This window comes from Acomys russatus, chromosome 6, assembly GCF_903995435.1.
Source record: "Acomys russatus chromosome 6, mAcoRus1.1, whole genome shotgun sequence".
Lineage (NCBI taxonomy): Eukaryota > Metazoa > Chordata > Mammalia > Rodentia > Muridae > Acomys > Acomys russatus.
In genome coordinates this window covers 21,127,815-21,147,198 of record NC_067142.1, presented here as the reverse complement: position 1 = coordinate 21,147,198, position 19,384 = coordinate 21,127,815, and the positions used below count along the sequence as shown (strand labels likewise).

General features: G+C 48.4%; 1 protein-coding gene across 1 annotated transcript in view; it reads right to left on the bottom strand.

Moving 5' to 3' along the window:
- Ccdc93 (coiled-coil domain containing 93) overlaps window positions 1–19,384 on the bottom strand; it is a 67,331-nt gene that overhangs the window by 30,201 nt on the left and 17,746 nt on the right. The window contains exons 5-9 of the mRNA XM_051148196.1: window positions 15,024–15,124; window positions 10,412–10,448; window positions 9,929–10,021; window positions 9,652–9,702; window positions 8,739–8,825 (exon numbers count right to left, since the gene is read on the bottom strand). Of these exons, the coding sequence (XP_051004153.1) occupies window positions 8,739–8,825; window positions 9,652–9,702; window positions 9,929–10,021; window positions 10,412–10,448; window positions 15,024–15,124 (369 nt within the window). The remainder of the gene's footprint in view (window positions 1–8,738; window positions 8,826–9,651; window positions 9,703–9,928; window positions 10,022–10,411; window positions 10,449–15,023; window positions 15,125–19,384) is intronic.

Below are 19,384 nucleotides of genomic sequence, written 5' to 3'. Positions count from 1 at the left end.
ACACCCAAGAGAAATTGAAATGATTGCATTTCCTAAAACAATATCCCTTCTGAATCGAACGAGCCCCTGAAGGTTACCTATGCATTAACCTCTATCCCTGTTTTCTTTTTTCCACACTAGAGATCAAACCCAGGCTGCTGTGCATGATAGGAAAGTGCTCTGCCACTGAGCTGCGTCCTGGCTTTCTTCTAACTCAGGGAGCTCCCCTTATTAATTCCTTCTTCCAGCCACAAAACAGCCTCTCGGATGAGAAAGGGAGGACCCCTATGGGCCTGCCTCACACGGCATAAAAGTTCTCCATAGTGACCCAGGTAATTTCAGTTACCAGCATCTTACAAGCCTCCAATTGAAATCACGCAAATGGATGACAAAGTACAGCTCAGATTCGCTCCTAAAACAAAGCTATGAGGTGGGACAAATGGCATGGAATTCTGGGAGGCCAGAATGCAAGCAAATGTGGGGATCTAGAAGGCTTTATGCCCTCAGTGAAGCAGGCTGGGCTGTCTGGAGGTATTCTCCAAAGCCCTGTAGTGTCTAGCTTTGATTTTACAGTTGATTAATAAGAAGACATCCTCCTAGGACTCTAGGTAAGAGAAATATAGGAGATGGGGAAATAGAAGGATCCAGAGGATCTTAGAAACCTACAAGAAGAAGAACATTGTAAGGGGTGGATCAGGGCCCAGGGGTGTCCGCTCAAACTATTGCACTAGTCAAGGACAATACAATAGTAAACATCGAACCCCTACTCTGATATACCCAATGGACAGGACATTCTCCACAGTTGTGTGGAGAGCAGGGACTGACTCTGACATGAACTCTGGTACTCCATATTTGACTACTTCCCCTTGGTGGGGAGGCCTAGTGGCACTCAGAGGAAGAATAAGCAGGCTGTCAAGATGAGACTTGACAGCTGCAACCACATAGTGGGGAGGAGATACCCCTCAGTCATGGACCTAGGGGAGGGGAATAGGGTGAAAGTGGGAGGGAGGGAGGAAGGGGAGGATACAAGTGATGGGACAACAATTGAGTTGTAATCTGAATAAATTAGTGAAAAGAAAAAAGAAAAAAAAAAAAAGCCCCACATTAGCCTCGGCTTTAGTGTAAGAGGACAAGGTCCACAATGAAGTGTCCTGAAGCCAACTGACCAGCTTTATATAGAGTTCTGTCATCTAAATCCACAACACTTCCTGCATGCCTACAAAACTGCAGGCCTGAAGCCACGTGTAGTGGCACACACCTGCCATCCCAGCCCTTGGGAGGCTGGGACCAGGAGTTCATAACCTCAGATACACAGTGGGTTGAAGCAGCCTGCACTCCACGAGACGGTCTCAAAATCCCACAGAAATCACCTGCCAGTCAGGACTCTCAAGTGGACCAGTGCTGAGGTGTCCCCAGGCGTCTGAGAAGTAAAACTACCACATTTTTTGGACCATAAGACACACTTTCCCCACAAAAAATGTGTGTGTGTGTGGTGATGGTGGTGGTGGTGAAATTAGGGTGTGCCTTATGGTCCAATTGCTGTTTTTACTGTTTTTCTTGTTTTATTGCTCTAAAACCTGGGTGCGTCTTATAAGCCAAAAAACATGGTAGGTTTGTTTTTTTTTTTTTAAACAGTGCTGTAAAGTCTGCCTCTAAGAATCTCCACAGAGAACAGGCTGGAGAGGTGGTTGAGTGGGTAAAGGCACCTGTCACCAAGCCTGATGACCTGAGTTTGATCCCTGGGACCCACACAGTGGAAGAAGAAAACAGATTTCTGCAAGCTGTCTTCTGACCGCCATATGAGTCACTCCTGTGTGTACACCATGCTGTGTGCACCCACACCTAGCATGTAAATGTGGGTGTAATTTCAAGCCCCTCAGAGAACACTGAGAGGTCAAAACACCTAAGCCAGCAGGAACAGACAAGGGAAACAAGCCTGATAACTCTGAAACACACGCATGTGTAAGTGACAAGTCAGCTTACGTAGGGGCGACTACAGTTCTTCCACACCGGGACGCCAGTGGCTCTCACGCCCTTGCTTGCTGTCTTCTGGACATATAGTAGCGTGTAAGTAACCTGAAGTCACGGAAGGTGACCATCTACTCTCCCCAATCCATTCTGCTTTGTGTGTATGTGTGTATGTGTACACGCATGTGCGCACACGTGTATATATGGATGCATGTGAGGGGAGGCCACAGATCAACTCTTGAGTGTCACTCAGGACATGTTCATTTCTTTATTCTTTGAGACAAGGCCTCTCACTGGACCCTGGGACCCAGGGGCCAACAAGCCCCAGGGCTCCTCCAGTCTCTCTTCTCCAGCATGGAGATTATGAATGTGCCCACCATACCCATCTTTTCTGTGGGTTTTGACCACTGAACTCAGGTCCTTATGCTTGCGCGACTGAGCCATCTCCATAATCCCCTAGTTGTTGTTACACTTGTCTTAAGAAGCTTTACACATAACCTAGAAAACAGTGGCCAAGTCACAAAACTGGGGGGGTTACATAACATGAAGCCAGGAGCCTCAACTATTAATTTCTTCTTCTGGGTCCATCCTATTAGATTTAGTATATAAATGTCCCGAGGGCCTCTAGGTGCTAGGCACCGTGTGCTAATTTAATGACACCAGCCTGTTCCTGTGGGAAAACACCATCCCCAGTCTACAGAGGTGCTGCCAATCATGGTCTTAACTTGGATATAACAAATGGCCTGAGTGAGGGAAAAAAAACGACCCGAGCCTGTCAAACAGAGATGAAGCTCTCTCGGGATGGAATACAGAGATATGGGAAGAGCCTGTAGGACTAAAACCGTCTCTGGCCAGGCCTCCAGGCGAAGACTTTAAGAGAAAGGCAGGCACAGGTCGAGGGCCATCACAAACGCTGAGTCCCGGGTCCCCAGAAAGCAGCCAATCAGTACAAGGCTCTCCCTTGCAGGCTCCGGCAGCAGAGCTGCTGTCACGCACACTCTGGCCAGGCAAGTGGATGACGGAACTGAAGAGGCACTCCGTTCCAATTAGTTCACACTGTCATGCGAAGTGGTCCAAGTACTGAAAATAAGTGACTGTTGAGTGCTGAGCCCTAAATGGGACAACTGCATCAGATCCCTTGAGGTGCACTAGAGGCAGGGGGATGGCAGCGGAAAGAATGCAGAAGCCAGGGGTTGGCAAGAGGGGCTATGAAACACTATCCCTCAGACATGACATAGCCACCACACTGATGAACTCATAGATGGCTGTAATCACCTGCATAAGACCCTCATAAGATCAAGTCAACTTTCCATCCCCCCAGGAGGAGGGGCGTTCATGAGCCTTTATCTGGTGACCCACAGAGCAGCTGATGGTTCCTGGGGGAGGGACAGTCACTCTCTTCAGTTGTGTAGCCATTGGTAAGTTCTGCCCAGGCTACAGTAAATAGTCCTACCTGGGCTTATCCAAATAGCCTTATTTAAACTCAGTGGGAGGGACAGGGACACACACACACACACACACACACACACACACACACACACACACACACGCGCGCGCGCGCGCACACACACACACACCACCACCACCACCACCACCACCAACAGCAGTAGCAGCAGCAAAACACAAAACATACAAAAATAGAAGGATTTGTTGGAAAGAAGGGTTCAGTGGGAGACGGATGACAGGGTAATTGGGATGAAAATAACCAAGAAAGGTTATATCCCTGTATGATATTGTCAAATACAAATATAAGAATGATGTATTTTATGAAAATGTAATATAAAAAATCATCACGCATGTGTGTATGGGGGGGTATCACAGCTGCAAACCTATGCTGAGCTACTTCAGCATCTGAATTCTCCAGAGGAAGGGTTCTTTCCTTTGTAGTTTGGCATGTGTACCCTTGGACCAGGCCCAGGTCTAATTATCTGCTGAGACAAAGGCGCTCTCAGGACCAGGTGCCAGAGTGCAGTCCTCAGAATCAAAAGGTCAGGAGTGGTGGAGCCTTCCAACACCGGCTAGGGAAAGAATGCCTTCTATAAATAGGGCTCTTGAGGGCACAGAACACGTCTCCCCATGGAAATGAGACGACAAAGGGGACAGCACCCAGGCTGGGATGCTCTGTCTTATTTTATTTCAGAACTGTTATTTATTTCGTGTGTGTATGTGTACACATGTATGGAGATCAGGAGACAACTTGTGGAAGGCAGTTTTCTCCTTCTACCATAGTAGCAAGAGCCTTCATTGGATGACCTATCTCACTGGCCTAGAATGTCATAATGTGTTCTGTGGTGACATCAAAAGTCATTGGATGCCCCAGAAGAAACTTCTATAGCTTCCATGGACCAACAAGATGGCTTAGTGGTAAAATGCTCTTACCATGCAAGTTGAAAGACCTGGCTTTACCCATAGTCTAGTTAAAGGAGGAAAAAGAAAACTAACTCCCCAAAGTCGTCCTCTGGCTTTACACGTAGAACATGCAGGTGTGCTTCCTATCACACACACTCACACACACACTAATAGTGAAGCTTCAGCACCCAGCAGCCTTGCTGCGATTGATGCTGTCTGAGGCCCAGGCTGTACCAGGTTTACTTCTGTGGTCCATATCTCACACACTCAACCCTTTCAAATACAGCGCCCAAGGCAGCTGGTGGCTGGCGGTGAGCATGCTGGAGAAGCCATATGGTTGCTGCAGGCTCAGAAGCAGAACTATGGTGGCACACACGGTTCCACTTCTTCCCAGTGGCCTTCCAGCTGGCTGAGCAGTCAGGCTGTACAGGCTGGTGACTCTACATCGGAACCAGAAGTGCTAGAGCTGCCCAGGAACACAGGAAGGACTGAGCCTCCGTAACCTACGCTTTCTCATCTGCAAAATGGATAGAACATTATATACTTATTTTCCCAGCAACAAAACTTGTACTGTTCAGTGAGTTGCCCAGTTAAACAATAGAGCGTGGTGGTCCATGTTAACATTAACAAACAAGAACAAGTAAGTATAAAGACGAGGGAGGCAGAAGGCTATAAGCAAGCGGACAGCTTGAAAGAATTGATTACTTTGGGCCAGCGAGATGCTCAGTGACTAAGGGCACTTGCCACCATGCCTGATGTGAAAAGAATCAAGCCTGGCAGGCTGCTGGTGACCTCCACAACTAAGTCATGGCACACGCTTGCCCCCCCCCCCCCACCATACACAAGTACATAAAGGGTAAAATATGATCTTTCAGGTGGAGACAAGAGAATATTCTGGAAGCAAATGGGCCAGGAGGCTTGTAGAACCCAGCGCTGAGCAAACCAAGAGAGACTTCAAACAACATGGAGGGTAAAGACCAACTCCTGAGGTGGTCATTTGACCCCCACATGTTGTGCACACATCATACACACAAATACTAAAAGAAAGTTGTGAATTAACAGTTTACTAAATACATACAAGAGAGGACATGCGGATTCTCCTTCTGGAAGATGGATCTACCTACACCTTCAGACCTACAGAATCCTCTAGGATGCCCTGAGGACCTACCAGAGACATCAGCTGAGCTGACTCAGTTGGCTAAGCACCAAGGTGTTAAGATGGCAGGTGGTGGGCTAGCAGCAGCTTCCAGGGTGTGCATGCCTTGGCCTAACTTCTTTCTTTTATTCTGACTTCTAAAGAGGCTTCTGGAATTAGTGGGGTCAGAGATGTTCTAGATGGTCAAGCTGTTATGTTGTCTGCAAATCACGGCAAAACAAAGACTGACGTACTAGGAAAGTTAAACATCAACATTAAAAGGCTCTGTGAGACCTTCTAGGACATTTTGAGAGTGGTGGGCATTGGGAATAGGGAGACAAGGCTCCCAAGCTCAGAGCCTCCAGATGCTCATGAATTATAAACCACTAAGGCTTCGTCACATCCTCCCCCTGCTGCCTTACAGGGACCATATTAAATTGAATTACATATCCCACAGATGGCTTTGAAACACATGGATTACTTATCCCATTACGTTGTCAGAAGAACCTGTGAACCTTACAGCTGAGAGATCCCCCTGGCGTTTCTTTGTTTCTTTATTTCTTTCCTCCTCATTGTTTTTCTATCTCAAAGCCCAGCACTTTCCAGCACCTGCTCCAGGCAGGCTGTTCCCTTTAGGCCTTGTTCATAAACATCTTTTTACACTCTGCCCTGTGAAAGTGGGTGGGTCCTTTCTCCTCACCCAGGAGAAATACGCACAGGTGACAGTCCAGCTTGGGGTCTTCTCAAGCAGCACTAATGGGGGCTCCCTGGAGTATTCCGTCCTCATCTCTGCCCTCAGCAGTGGTGCTCATGAAGTAACTGAGAGCAGCAGCGCCAATCTGAGAGGAAACCCTAAAGCCCCGTTGGGAGCCAACCCATGGTGCTGGAGCCAGGAGACAGCAAAGCAGGGGTGTGGTGCATGTGCGCCTGTGCTGTGAGTTATGGTCACAGGACTTTCCTTGTAGCATCTAATGCAGAGCCAAGTTCCACATACTCAGACTCTTCCCAAACTCAGACCCCAGGATGAGTGCTCCCCCTCTCCCCAAACTCAGACCGCAGGATGAGTGCTCCCCCTCTCCCCAAACTCAGACCGCAGGATGAGTGCTCCCCCTCTCCCCAAACTCAGACCGCAGGATGAGTGCTCCCCCTCTCCCTGTTCCCTTCCATTTCCTTTCCATCCTCCCCTCCTCTCACTTGCCTTCTTCCCTGCCTTCCTTAAAGGGGGTCTCGCTTAGTAAGGGCTGGCCTCAAACTTTCCACGCTCCTGCACCATCATCCTGGTGTGTTACACCTTCCAACGCTGCCTTAACTAGCTGCTGTGCATCTCCATTGAGGAGTGACTTTCCTCACCACAGGCAGTAATCCCAGTGCATCCCACCACAGCTGGGTCCAGGCTGGAGGCAAGTAGGGTTTGGCTGGAGCACTCACAAGACAGTAAGGTGCAAACAAACACAGCAACAGCAAGGTTTTGAGATGGGAAATGAACCAAGCAGAAGCATAATAAAGCAAAGGTCAGTTTGCAATTTAAATTAGAAAATGCAAAAGTAGAGGAAAGGCTTAAGTGTGTCTCGGTGAAACAAAGATATAATGTGACAGATAGCATTAGGGCACGTAGATACAAATAGGAGTGGCAGGACAGACCCATAGTACATCAGAATCAGTGAGATTTAGTTAAAGCATTAACAATAAGAGATTAGCTGAGGGCCAGTGAGCTGGCTCAGGGGGGAAACATGCTTGTAGCCAAGCTTGGCAACCTGAGCTCAATTTCTGGGACCCACAGGGTGTGAGGGGAGGAACACTTCCCACAAGTCCTTTTCAACCTCTGGCCTCCACTTGCACACCCCACAAGTGCCCGCATGTACACACGTGTACACACACACACAGACAAGCACACATGCAGACACATATGCACACACATACATTATGAACAGATATAGACAGAGACAGAGACAGAGACACAGACACACACTGACATTCCACTCAGACACTAGGGGAGAGCTCTTCCCCAAGCGCCACCCTCACAATCACTATAGAAGCTTTCAGTGCAGAGACAAGAAGATCAGAGCTACCTGCTCCACAGTGACACTCAGAGCAGAGCTGAAGAAGGAGGGGTGAGAACACGAGGTCCCTCTCATGGTGGCTTTCATTGCTTTTATAGACACAATCTAAACTGTCCTTGGAGGAGACTCCTTGGAGTCTCAGTAGGGAACTGTCTAGATCAGGCTGGCCTGCCGGCATGACTGTGAGGGGTTCACTGAGTGGGGAATGCATGCAGGTGACATTTCAGGGGCGGGGCCCTGGGCAGAAGGACAAGGAGAGAGGTGAATGCTAGCATGCACGCACTAACCGCCTGCTCTCTGTTCTTGGCTGTGGCTGTGACTCACTCCTCCTGACTCACCGCCCTGCAGGGATGAGCTAGAACCCTGAAACCCTTTCTCCCGGAAGTTGCTTTTGTGGGGTATTTTATTTATCACAGCAACAGGAACGGAAAAACTACCAAGACAGCCTTGTAAATGAGACGTCACCCAGGCCATAGCACAGCCATACTAGACTCAGTAATGTGTGAAATCACTTATTCCTGGGCTGGCCAGTTGGCTCAATGGGTGAAGGTGCTTGCAGGAGTCTGTCTGACCTCCTGAACCCACATAAAGGTAGAAAAAGAAAATCTATTCCACAGCGTTGTTCTCTGACTCCAAGATGTGCACTGTGGTAACCTACATATAAACATATCAATAGTAAATAAAAAGTTAAGAACTAAAGACTGTTCATCATCACTGCATCTCTAGAATATTCAAGGTCCCCTGGCCTCTTCTTAGGCTGGAAAAAGAAAGTAACACTGAAATATGACTAAGGCTTTTGTTCATTCTACATACTTTTTAATAAAGTGCAACAGGAACTTTTGCCTTGGGCTTGGCTGAGTTATGGAGTCTGCCTCCTAAATGGCAAATGGCACCATTTTTCAGCTCACTTGTCAAGTCAGGCCTGAGTTGTAGGCAGCCTGACAGGGAAGGAAGGATGACTGCCTGGACTTGCAGGTGGCGACATATATTAGATGTGGTCGCTATTTCAAGACACAGTTTTCCCTTAATGTTTATAGAAAAAAATAGGCAACTTGGAACAAAATGAATTTAGCTCATGGCCAAGTGCAGATGGCTGTGCAGGGGCAAGCCTGGCGTTGGTACTTCTGACAAATGTGACTAGCGAATTCCAACTAGACTCCAGGATTGCCTAGGGAAGGAGCGAGGACCTGGGAGGGTAAAGCCGTAGGTGTGACCTGAGGCCCAGGCTCTGACAGGCAGCGACGTACCTTCTCAGCGTACTCAGACACTATCTGCTTGATCTCGGCAGAGCAGAGACCCACGATCTGGCCCACGGAGCTTGCAGTGAGACGGCTCTGTAATGAAATCAGGTATATTCTCAGGGACCCGTGCCCATTGCAGAACTGTCACATAAAATTCACAGCATTGCCCTAGGAAAGTGACGTGGCTTTGACCACTGACTCACCGACAAGGCTCAGGACAGGAGTCAGAGCCACCCACCTCCCGTCTCCTCACTCACTCAGCTGGCTATGTTAGCTTCTTGGCCCCAGGGTACCCCAGAACCACCTCTCCATTTCCTGAGTCATTTCTCAGGCCTTGAGTACCCCTGTTAACTTCCCCTCAGGCATTGCTCACCTCTATTAGCTTTCCCTCAGGCCCAGGGTACCCCTAGGACTTCTTCTTCTTCTCTACCCCCATGTCCAGACATTTGGGGGCCTGGGACTCAGATGAGAAATAACAAAAGGAGCCACAGGCCCTAAAGCATCTCTATCCCCACAGGTCTTTCCTGGTTGTGAAAGAAATGATCTCACTGAAGGACACAACCAGTCCTTCTGGGCAGGCCTTGACCTGTGCCAGGGCTCGCTGGCAACTCAGAGCTTCTACATGGCAGGTTTCAGAAGAAGACAGGGGCTTCAGGGGTTTCAGAGAAGCAAGGCGGACCCTCGCTCTTCTGTAGAGACCAGTAAGCCACCCTTACAGGGACATATTGCCCCAATAAATTCCTTAAACTGCCCCCCTTAGAAGGCCCTGATGACAATGCTAGGCATTATAAAGAGCTTCCTGCTGAAGACAGGGTTCTGAATATGGCGCTGCCCTGTCTCAGGCCCCTACAGCAGATGGGGTGGGGCCAAGTCTCCATAGCTGTGCTTGCCCTACACTCCGATCCCTACTGCCCCTCACCTCTTCATTTGCCATAGCGGTCATCTTGGTCATCAGTGACTGAATACGTTGCTGAAACAGAAGAGAATCGTGGTGAGTGGTTCTGACCATAAGACCGAAGCACGTGGTGAAACCTCAGAGCTTCTGCTTTAATGTGGGGTCACAGCGGACCTCATAACACCTCAAAAGAGGGAACTGTGAGCGTTGGAAGGCAGCTTGAGAGAGCTGTGGATGGGAGCGACCTCTCCCCTCAAATGACCCGAACTGGAACGTCAGTGGGCCACCACATGCCACGCACCTCTTCGGCTGCTTGGAGCTCATCTTCTTCACGAGCATCCGTTTTCTCTGCAGCTGACAGCCCTGCAGCAAGCACCGTCTTCTTGTCCTCAGCCTAGCAGAGAAGATGAGGAAACACTGAGCATCAGAGCTGGAGACTCAGCAGAAATGAGCAGGCTTGCAGAGAGGTAGCCTGGGGAAGGAAACAGATCTGGAGCCCAGGTGAAAGGTCAAGTGGCAGCCAGTTCTGAGGCAAGCCAGTCAGGCATGGGCTGGCAAGGCCTGGCTTGTGCCACGTCACATCTATCTGCCGGACTTGGATTATCCTTGCTCTGTAGTTCTGGGGTGCTTTTGTTCCTGGCCTGCAGTGGTGGCAGGCTAGTGACACTAAAGCAAACAAGCAGGGAACAAAGGTGGCTGGTATACTCCCAGGGCCCCTGCCCGTCCAGGACCTGTCTCTACCCTGCGTACAGCCGCTGCCCCTCCCGGTCAAGGTATTTCTTACCTTTTCTGTTTTGCTCTGGCGGCTAAGTCCGTATCTCCTGTAAGCCACGAGAAAGACTTTAATTACTATTTAAAAAAAAAAAAAATCACAGTAAACTCCAACAAATGCATTTCTTATTGGATCCTGTGTGTGGTGTGTGTGTTGTGTGTGTGTGTGTGTGTGTGTGTGTGTGTGTGTGTGTGTGTGTACCCCCATGTGTGCACACATATGCACATACATGTAGTGGCCAGCAAAAACATTGGATGTCTCCCTCAGTCACTTTACACATTTTTCTGAGACAATATCGCTCAGTGAACTTGGAGCTTGGTTGGAATGGTTAGCCGGTGAGACCCTGAGGCCTCCGGATTCTGCCCACTCCCACCCCAGCACTGGGGTTACAGGCACACCCTCACGGCTGGCTTTTACATAGGTGCACGACTGTGAGCGCAGGCCTTCGTGCTGGTGTGGCAAGCACGTCACCAAGTGGTCTGTCTCCCCAGGCCTAGTCACCAAGTGGGCCGTCTCCCCAATCCTTGGTTAGATTATTCTATGAAAAGTGCAGATTTAGGCTATCTAGGGCTTCGAGAGAATATTTCAAGTACTTTACCCAGAGGCATAATCTGTCTGAATCTGAATATGTTACCCGGTGTACACATGCTATAAGAGGGGATGCTAAGATAACACAGTGTCCCTTAAGGCCCCTCATCACTCTCCGAATCAAGAACTGCATCTCAGAGCCACACTGCAAGCTAAAACCTTAAAAATATTGGTGTAGAAAACCCATGTATTTAAGGCCAATATAGACTTAAATGACTTCAAGTCACACCTATATTGTATTTTCAAACACAACCCAGACACAATGTCAGTAATGTGTACACATCTCACGGAAACTTTAAGAGGCACACAGGTGCACTTAGGCTTAAATTGGTTTATTTTTGGGCTTAAAACAAAAACGATGCTTATTTTTTAATAAAGCAAACACAGTAATACAAAAAAGACTCAACCAAAAACAAAAGGCATAACGCAAACAACAAGCCTTGCAGATCTCGGCTGGAAGTCAAACATGCAAGCATTTAAGAAAAAAACAAGTTTAGGTTTTGCTCTGCTCTTGCTCAGGACACGCCTTGCCTGTGGGATCAGTGTGCAGCCCTCACTGGTCACACACATACACCCCCACCCCACCCCACCCCCCACCCCCACGTCTGTTCACCATCCCAGCAATCTCACTCCTGAGCAGCCTTCCTGCTCCTCAGCTTCCTCACGGGAGCAGCTCTTGCTCCACCTACTGTCCGCACAGAACCTCACTGTCAGACCAGATTTCCCACTTCATCTGCCTCTCTGCTCTAAGGTATGTCTCCAAAGCTTCTGTGTGCAAGTGCACACATACAGAGCCAAGACCTGTCCACCCTGCACAGTGGCACTTACAGCTGATCTCCTGAGCGCAAGTCTGTGCCTTTTGGGGAATGCTTCCACAGCTTGAATTTCTAACATTTGTTGTGTGAAAAAAATACAAGTGAGAGAAAATGCAGGAAGTTAAGATGTCCAACTTTGCAATAGGCTGCAACGGGACAGGAAAAGACCAAAAAAGACATTGCTGGGCAGTGGGCCAAAGAACAGTGAATTTAATCTAAGGCTAAAGTGTGGGTCTCCACACAATCCTGCAAAGGACCTTATGGTAGCCTCTGCAGCTTAGGCGGTACTGCCAAGTTAACAGGAAAAGCACATCAGAGGTAACATTTTACACGGAGAATTGGAATGTTGTTGATCCAGAACCCACCTACCGTGTGGCTAGCCTTAGTCCCTTAACAGTCAGTCACTGCCCACCTCTAGCCTGATGCAATTCTGGGATTAAATCAGCATACCACTGGCTCCCACTATCCAACAGCAGCTAAGAATGTCACCAACAGCATCCCTGCCCCAGAGCACACCCCCTGGCTTTGTTAAAATGCCTATGTATCTGATGTAGTTGGGGGAAAAAAGTCTTTCGTTCTATAGTTTCAGGAAGCCATTTCCGGTTAGGAATAGCTATTTTGGACAACCTGAATCCAGGCTCCTGGGCCTTATTAACTTATATTTGATTCAAGAAAAAAACTACTTTACACCATCTTTTTCCATCAACCAAAAGGCTAAGAGTCCTCAGATAACATCCAGGCCTATGACTTTGGCATCTCTAGGTGTGCTGTAACCCTACAGCCACCTAATGTTTCCATCAATGTATATGAAAGGTGTTTTGATTTATGACATAATCTGCTTCCACACTGGAACTGGGAATTTGGAGTGACTTAAAAATCTGAGGTTCCAGGTCATAGTCTGGAGGTTGAATGACAGAATCCCATGATTCAGTTCCTGGGTGCAGCTCCCATCTATACCCCAGTGCAGACAAGAGGCTACATCACAGTTTCCATCACATTCCCTTATCATTTGTGTGTGTGTGTGTGTGTGTGTGTGTGTGTGTGTGTGTGTGTGTGTGTGTGTATGTGTCTGTCTGTCTGTCCATCCACTTATTTTTGAGGCAGGGTCTTCTATTGGCCTGGAGCTCACCCCTTAGACTAGGCTGGCCATGGTGCACCACAGGGATGCTCTTGCCTTCAGATTCTAGGCCTGCAGTTACAAATGAACTCTACCACATGCCGCTTTGTACTGCGGGTCCTAGGGACCAAGCTTCGGTCCTCATGATGGTAAAGAGAGCACTTTACCAAATGGGCCACGCTAATAATTTTCAACAGGAGGCCATGCATTTTAATTTTGTACAGTCCTTGACCCTTCTCAAAGGAATGTCCTTCATCTGAATAGTCTCTGTACTGGAAAACATATTTAACTCTCAGCAGCAAAAGATGAGCCTGGGGGGGGGGGGCACCATCACACATGGCTCAACACCAGAACGAACTCAGTGGCTTCTGAAACACACCCGTTTCATTTGGGGGAAGGAAAGAGATGACCTCAGACAATCACCTCACAACAAACAAGTAAACAAGGCCAAACAAGAGGCAGGTGAGGTGGCTCAGTGGGTAAAGGTACTTGTCATGCAAGCCGGAAGACCAAGTTCAAGCCCTAGAGCCCACATAAAAGTGGACCAAGAACCCTCATCTCTCTCTCTCTCTCTCTCTCTCTCTCTCTCTCTCTCTCTCTCATACACACACACACACACACACACACACACACACACACACACGCACACACACACCAGTAAGCACTGCCTTTGCCTGAAAAGCTAGAATAGTGAAGCCTAAGTTCCTCTTGTTTACTCCTGTTTCCCAGAGGAAGGTGCCATGACACACTCAGGGTGAGGCAAGTCAGAGAGAGTTAGTGTCAGCCACACAACAAGGCCTGGACACCATCCCCACACAAGGGCAGGAAGCACAAGGCACATACTCACATCAAGGGATCGGTCACCCTGGGTAGAGAATGCAGGACACGGGGAAAGTTAATATCCGGCACTGACCAAAACATTCCAAAGGAAGCCTGTGCTTCATGGTTTTAAAGAAGCGAGGCTATAACCGTCAAACTCTTCCTTGAGGACAAAATCATTTTAAGAAGTAATAAGGCTTGCTATTAAGGCCTTCATTTTTCTAGTCGGCAGTCTTTGCCCCACAGGATTACTGCAGGGCCCAATGAGACAGCTGCAGGGGCTCTGTGGACTGCCTGTTTAAACAGAGGGTCAGAAAATGCATCCCAGTCCTGCCCTCTGCACCTGTTCCCTAAGGAGGTCAGAGTTCATGCACTGCAAAGGCCAGGCTTGGAAATGCACCCTGTATGTCACAGCTGCAAACTGTTGACTCAATCGGGCAGAAGCTAGCCTTTTTCTTTCTTTCTTTCTTTTTCTTTCTTTTTTTCATTTTTTGGATACAGGTCTTGGTATATACCCTTGGCTGTCCTGGAATGCAGTCTGTAGACCAGGCTGGCCTCAAACTCACTGAGATCTGCTCACCTCAGCCTCACAAGTGTTCAGACTCCCAGCAAGAATCACCACTCCAGCAGCTGTCCAATTTTAATTCAAAGGAAATGGATTGTAGCTTGCTTGTTTTTCTCTTTCTCTCTTTTTTCTTTCTTTCTTTTAAGAATAGAGACAGTTAGTTAAGAAAGGAAAAGCACTCCTGCAGATGGGAGAGCTCTAGCAAGCTGATACCAAAACTCAAAAAGCCATTATATTATTTTCCTTTTTTGTCTGTATACAGGGAAGTGGAGGCCAGAGAACAGCCTTCTTGCTCAGGACTGGGTCCACTTCTCTTTTCAAGGCAGGGTCTGTATTGGTTTGCGCTCACCCAGTAGGCTTACTTTAAGGCAGGCTGGCCACGGAGCCCCAGGAACTCCCTGCCTCCACTTCCCCGGCCCCAGGAGAACAAGTGTGTGTCTCCACTGTGGACTTTTTCCATGTGGTGATGGGGACTGGACTCGGTTCCTCATGCTGGAAGGCAAGCACTATTTCGACTAAGTGGCCACCCCAGCCCTAGCTTTTCTCCAAAATGGCGTTAGAAAATAGGTGCCGACAGGCGGATCGCTGTGAGTTCGAGGCCAGCCTGGTCTACAAAGTGAGTCCAGGACAGCCAAGGCTATATAGAGAAACCCTGTCTCGAAAAAACAAAAAGCAAACAAAAAAACAAAAAGTAGGTGCCGACCAGCACGCACTCCATACCTGCCGTATTCCAAGAGCGTGGAGTGGACTCGGGACTCCTCGTCCAGCAGTTCCTCTGCTCCCCGCTGTCGTCTGTACTTTCGACGGGGCTTGTAGGCTTCCTAAGGGGGTGAGAGAGGCAAGGTGTGGAGCATGAGAGGCTCCCCTTGGCCGGGCGGCTGGGTGCCTCCTGCCATTTCGGGGGAGTAGACCTTTACTACCGGATGTGGGCGCCCGGCTAGCTCACGTAAGGGGCCACAGGACAGAGTCTACACCAGGCTGGGCTGTGAACAAGTCCGTGGGGATTGTCTGGATCGCCTTAATCGGTGTGGGAACACTGAGCCTGGAAGTGGGGGGCACGGGTCCCTGAGGTTGCCGCCTGGACTGACAAAGAGAAGAGAAAGCTGGCTGAGCGCTGTGCACCATGCTTTTAAGCGTTCTTCCTGCTCTGCTGTGGTGGAACCGGCTGCCTTCAGTTCCCGCCTTGAGTGCCCCACAACAATGGCCCGTGGCCCTGAAGTTCCAGCCTTATTCTCTTAGTCTCCTAAGTTGTTTCTGTTTGTTTTGGTCAGGGTGTTTCGTCACAGTTACAGAAAGGAGACAAGAATATGGGATTTAGGAAGACTCGGTGCAAGGCCCTGCGCGAGCTGCCTCTAACACCTGTGATGAGCTGAGGACCACAAGCCTCATGTGCTGAGGAAGAAAATGTGTGGCATATACTTCATGGTCATTAATCACTAGTGGCCTGACTTGTCATTTCACCCCCAGTACATGTCCGTCCTGACTGCTAAGATGGCAGTCAGGAATCGCTCAGTAAGTCCTCCTCGGGGCTCCGTATGTGGACTGTGGACCCTGTCGGTGCACCCTTGTCTCTGGCGGAGCGCATGATAAGCTCCTTCCAACAGCAGCATTTTACTCCAGTTAGAACCACTCCCTGGGGATGACCCAGCTTAGTTTACTTATCTTTATAAAAAGTTTCGAGTATCTGTAACACACATAACCTCAATTTTTTAACATATATTTATTGTATGTGTGTTCATGCTTGTGCATGTAGAAGTCAAAGGTCAACTTGTGGGAGCCGGTTCTCTCAGGGTTGGCAGCAAGCTCCCTTTCCCACTAAGCCACTTCACCAGCCCACCTCAGTTTGCAGAACATATCTGGCACGATGTTTAAGGGCTGTTCTCATAAAGTTCTGCAGCAAATATTCCCTAGTTAGCCTCCAGTGTCTATACAAATAGCAAACTATAAATAACACAAGGCAAACTTATACAGAAATGAAAACTAGAGTGAACCCCTGACACTGTGCCTGCGTGTAATTTAATTTCCACCCAGCTCTCGTGTTATAATAGTGCTGCATAATTGGGCTTAACTGCTATTCTCCTCAGTTACCATTGAAAGAGCCAATGACTCAAGACAGGAAATTGGATTCTTCTAAAAAAAAAAAAAAAAAAAAAAAAAGACTTCAAAATAATAGCAGAGGGAGACCCAGAGCCAAGGGGACCGCTCGCTCTGCTCAGAGATGGCAGGCTGGCTCTGTGTACCCTTCAAGAATGTTCCTCCATAGGCATCTTACCGTTGGCACTCTGAAACCATTATGATGCAGAGGCAGGGCACATACTATTAATTTCAATTTAATGCTAAAGAAGCAGGGACTGGGGATGCTGCTCAGTTGACGGGCGCTTGCCTAGCATTCCTGAGGCAGGAACTGGGGATGCTGCTCAGTTGATGGGCGCTTGCCTAGCATTCTTGCCTGGGGATGCTGCTCAGTTGACGGGCGCTTGCCTAGCATTCTTGAGGCCCTGGGTTCCATCCTCAGACCCACATGGAATGGAAGTGCTGCTTTCTTTAAAAACTCAGTTATGCTATGTAAACATGTTTTTGTTTTAATCCCAAGTGTGGGATTTTAGTTTGTCGACAGCAGATGACTGCCTTGTGCAGGGGCATGGTCTTTGGCAGTCGGAGTTAGTTGAATTCTGAAGACTCTGAGGAGGATATAAAAAGAGCCTAGAGGGGGAGCACCAGCAGCCTGGAGGAGACTGGTGTGGACTGCCTGCTGCGTTTGCTGGCTTGCTGGTTATCTGGACTGCTGGACATCCTGACAAGTGAGACTGGTATTGCCCCCCAAAGAGCCCAATGACCCTACCCAGCTGGAAGAAGTCAGGAGACCTACATCCCCTTTTTTTCCTTCTAACCTTCTTTCTCACCTATCTAGGGTTGGGGAGTTGGAAGGGAGATAAGGGGTTTAAGAACCCCAAATAAGATAGGTTTGTGAAAAATCTAAGCCTATACCCACATAGACAGGGTGTGGTGGAATATGGCTGTAACGGAGCACTCCTAAGGAAGAGAAAGAAGATTGCAAGTTCAACGTCATCCTCAGCTATAGAGTGACGTCAAGGGCAACTGGGGATACATGAGTCCCTGTTTCAGTAAAAAAACAAAACAAAACAAAAACTCCCAACAAATGAAATAATTTGTCCAAGATGCTGGGGCTATAATATTGGGTCTAGGATGGCATTAGCCTACAATAACATTAGGACTAGCCTAGGATAGCACTGGGCTAGGATAGCATCACCCCAGGGTAGCACTAGGCCTCGGATGTCTTGGCTTCTATCCTCAAGGCTTTTCCACTAACTTGACTGTGCTGGTCACTCTAGCTCTCCTGGGCGCCTCTCCAGCTGGCCTTGCACGTGACTCATCGTACCATCTGCAGCTGAGATATGATTTGCTTGAGTGGTAAAGACCTAACACAAGCTACTTCAAGCTGGTTGGAAAGAGCTCCTGCAAAGTCACCCTGCAGAGCAATGGGCGCCTCGCCCCATTTCTGCCACGGACTGCTCCTGTGATGGTGAGCTTGCTTCAACAGGCCTCAGCTTCCTTGTCTGTGAAACTAGGGTGAGCTAACAGATTTTACAGGATATGCCCACGGTCTTGTTCACTGTTAACATGACTGTGTCAATTTCAAATCTGAGAGTAACAAGCAATACTGTGTTTGACATATGACTATGTTCACTTTAGGGTTTAATCCCCGAGACCCGCATTGTAGAAGGAGTGCACTGGCATGTGAGTACCCACACTTGTATACACACACAATAAGTTTATACAGAACCAACTTATTACACTTTCTTTTTGTACCTATGTGTGTTTGAGGGTGCACTTGATGGTGGAGCCCAGAGGTTGGCCATGGGTGTCCTTCTCTGTCCATTTCTACCTTGCTTTCTTTTTAAAAAATGTATATCTTATGTGTTTGTTTGCTTATTCAGTGTGTGTGCATGTGCCTGCGTACATACACAGGCATGTGCCACAGCCTGGGTTCGGAGGTCAGAGGACAATTTGTGGGAGGTTTTACGAGACAGGGTCTCTCACTTTTACCAAAATGCACAGACTTGGCTAGGCTGGCTGCCAGCATGCTCAGGGCTCCTCTTGTCCTATTCCTGCCAACTGGACTCCAAGCTCATGCTACCCTGCTTGTTTTTTTTTTTTTAATGAGGGTTCATCTATCAGACTCAGGCCCTCATGGCATCTCCCCCAGCCATACTGTCTTGCTATAAGCACATGCCAGGCCAGCACTGGCTACTCCCTATATACTGCCCCCATTCTTGTTTTCTGTTTATAGATAAAACCTGCAGAGTTTACATTTTTATCACACTATTTATCTTAGTGCATGGCTTTGGGACGGCACTCACGTTTGCCATGGTGCACGTGCAGAGGTCAGAGGACAACCTGTGGGAGTCAATTCTCCCCTTCTATCATGTGGACTCAGGCGCTGGGAATCAACCTCAGGTTATTAGCTTAGTAAGCGTCCTTATCCACAGAGCCATGTCACTGGTCCTGGCTTACATAACCCACCCTTAGCTAACGAGGCGTTAAGTGACAGAGACAGGATGACACCAGACTACGGACTCTGCCAATACCTTCTTCCTCACTCTCATCACTTCTCCTTGTGGGTTCTGACATTTTGCCTTGGCAAGTGATAAAGGACAAATAAATGGCATTAAAAAGTTAAGGTGACCCTTAAAACAGAGAAGTGCAATGTGTCTGAGAGCAGTTTTCCTCAAAGGAATGGTTACAATTGCTTTCACCTGTCACAGTGATGCCTCTGAGTCCACATGCGAAATGGCAGGGCAGGGAGAAAACACCTACCACTGGAGTGTCAAACCTGTGATCACTGCCTTCACAATTTCCAGGGACAACTTTCTGTTTTTCTTTTTTCTTTTTTTCAAGACAAGGTTTCTCCGTCTTGGCTGTCCTGGACTCACTTTGTAGACTAGGCTGGCCTCCAACTCAGAGCGAACTACCTTCCTCTGCCTCCTGAGTGCTGGGACTAAAGGTGTGTGCCACCACACCCAGCCAGGGACAACTTCTTTATTGAAAGCCAGAGAAGT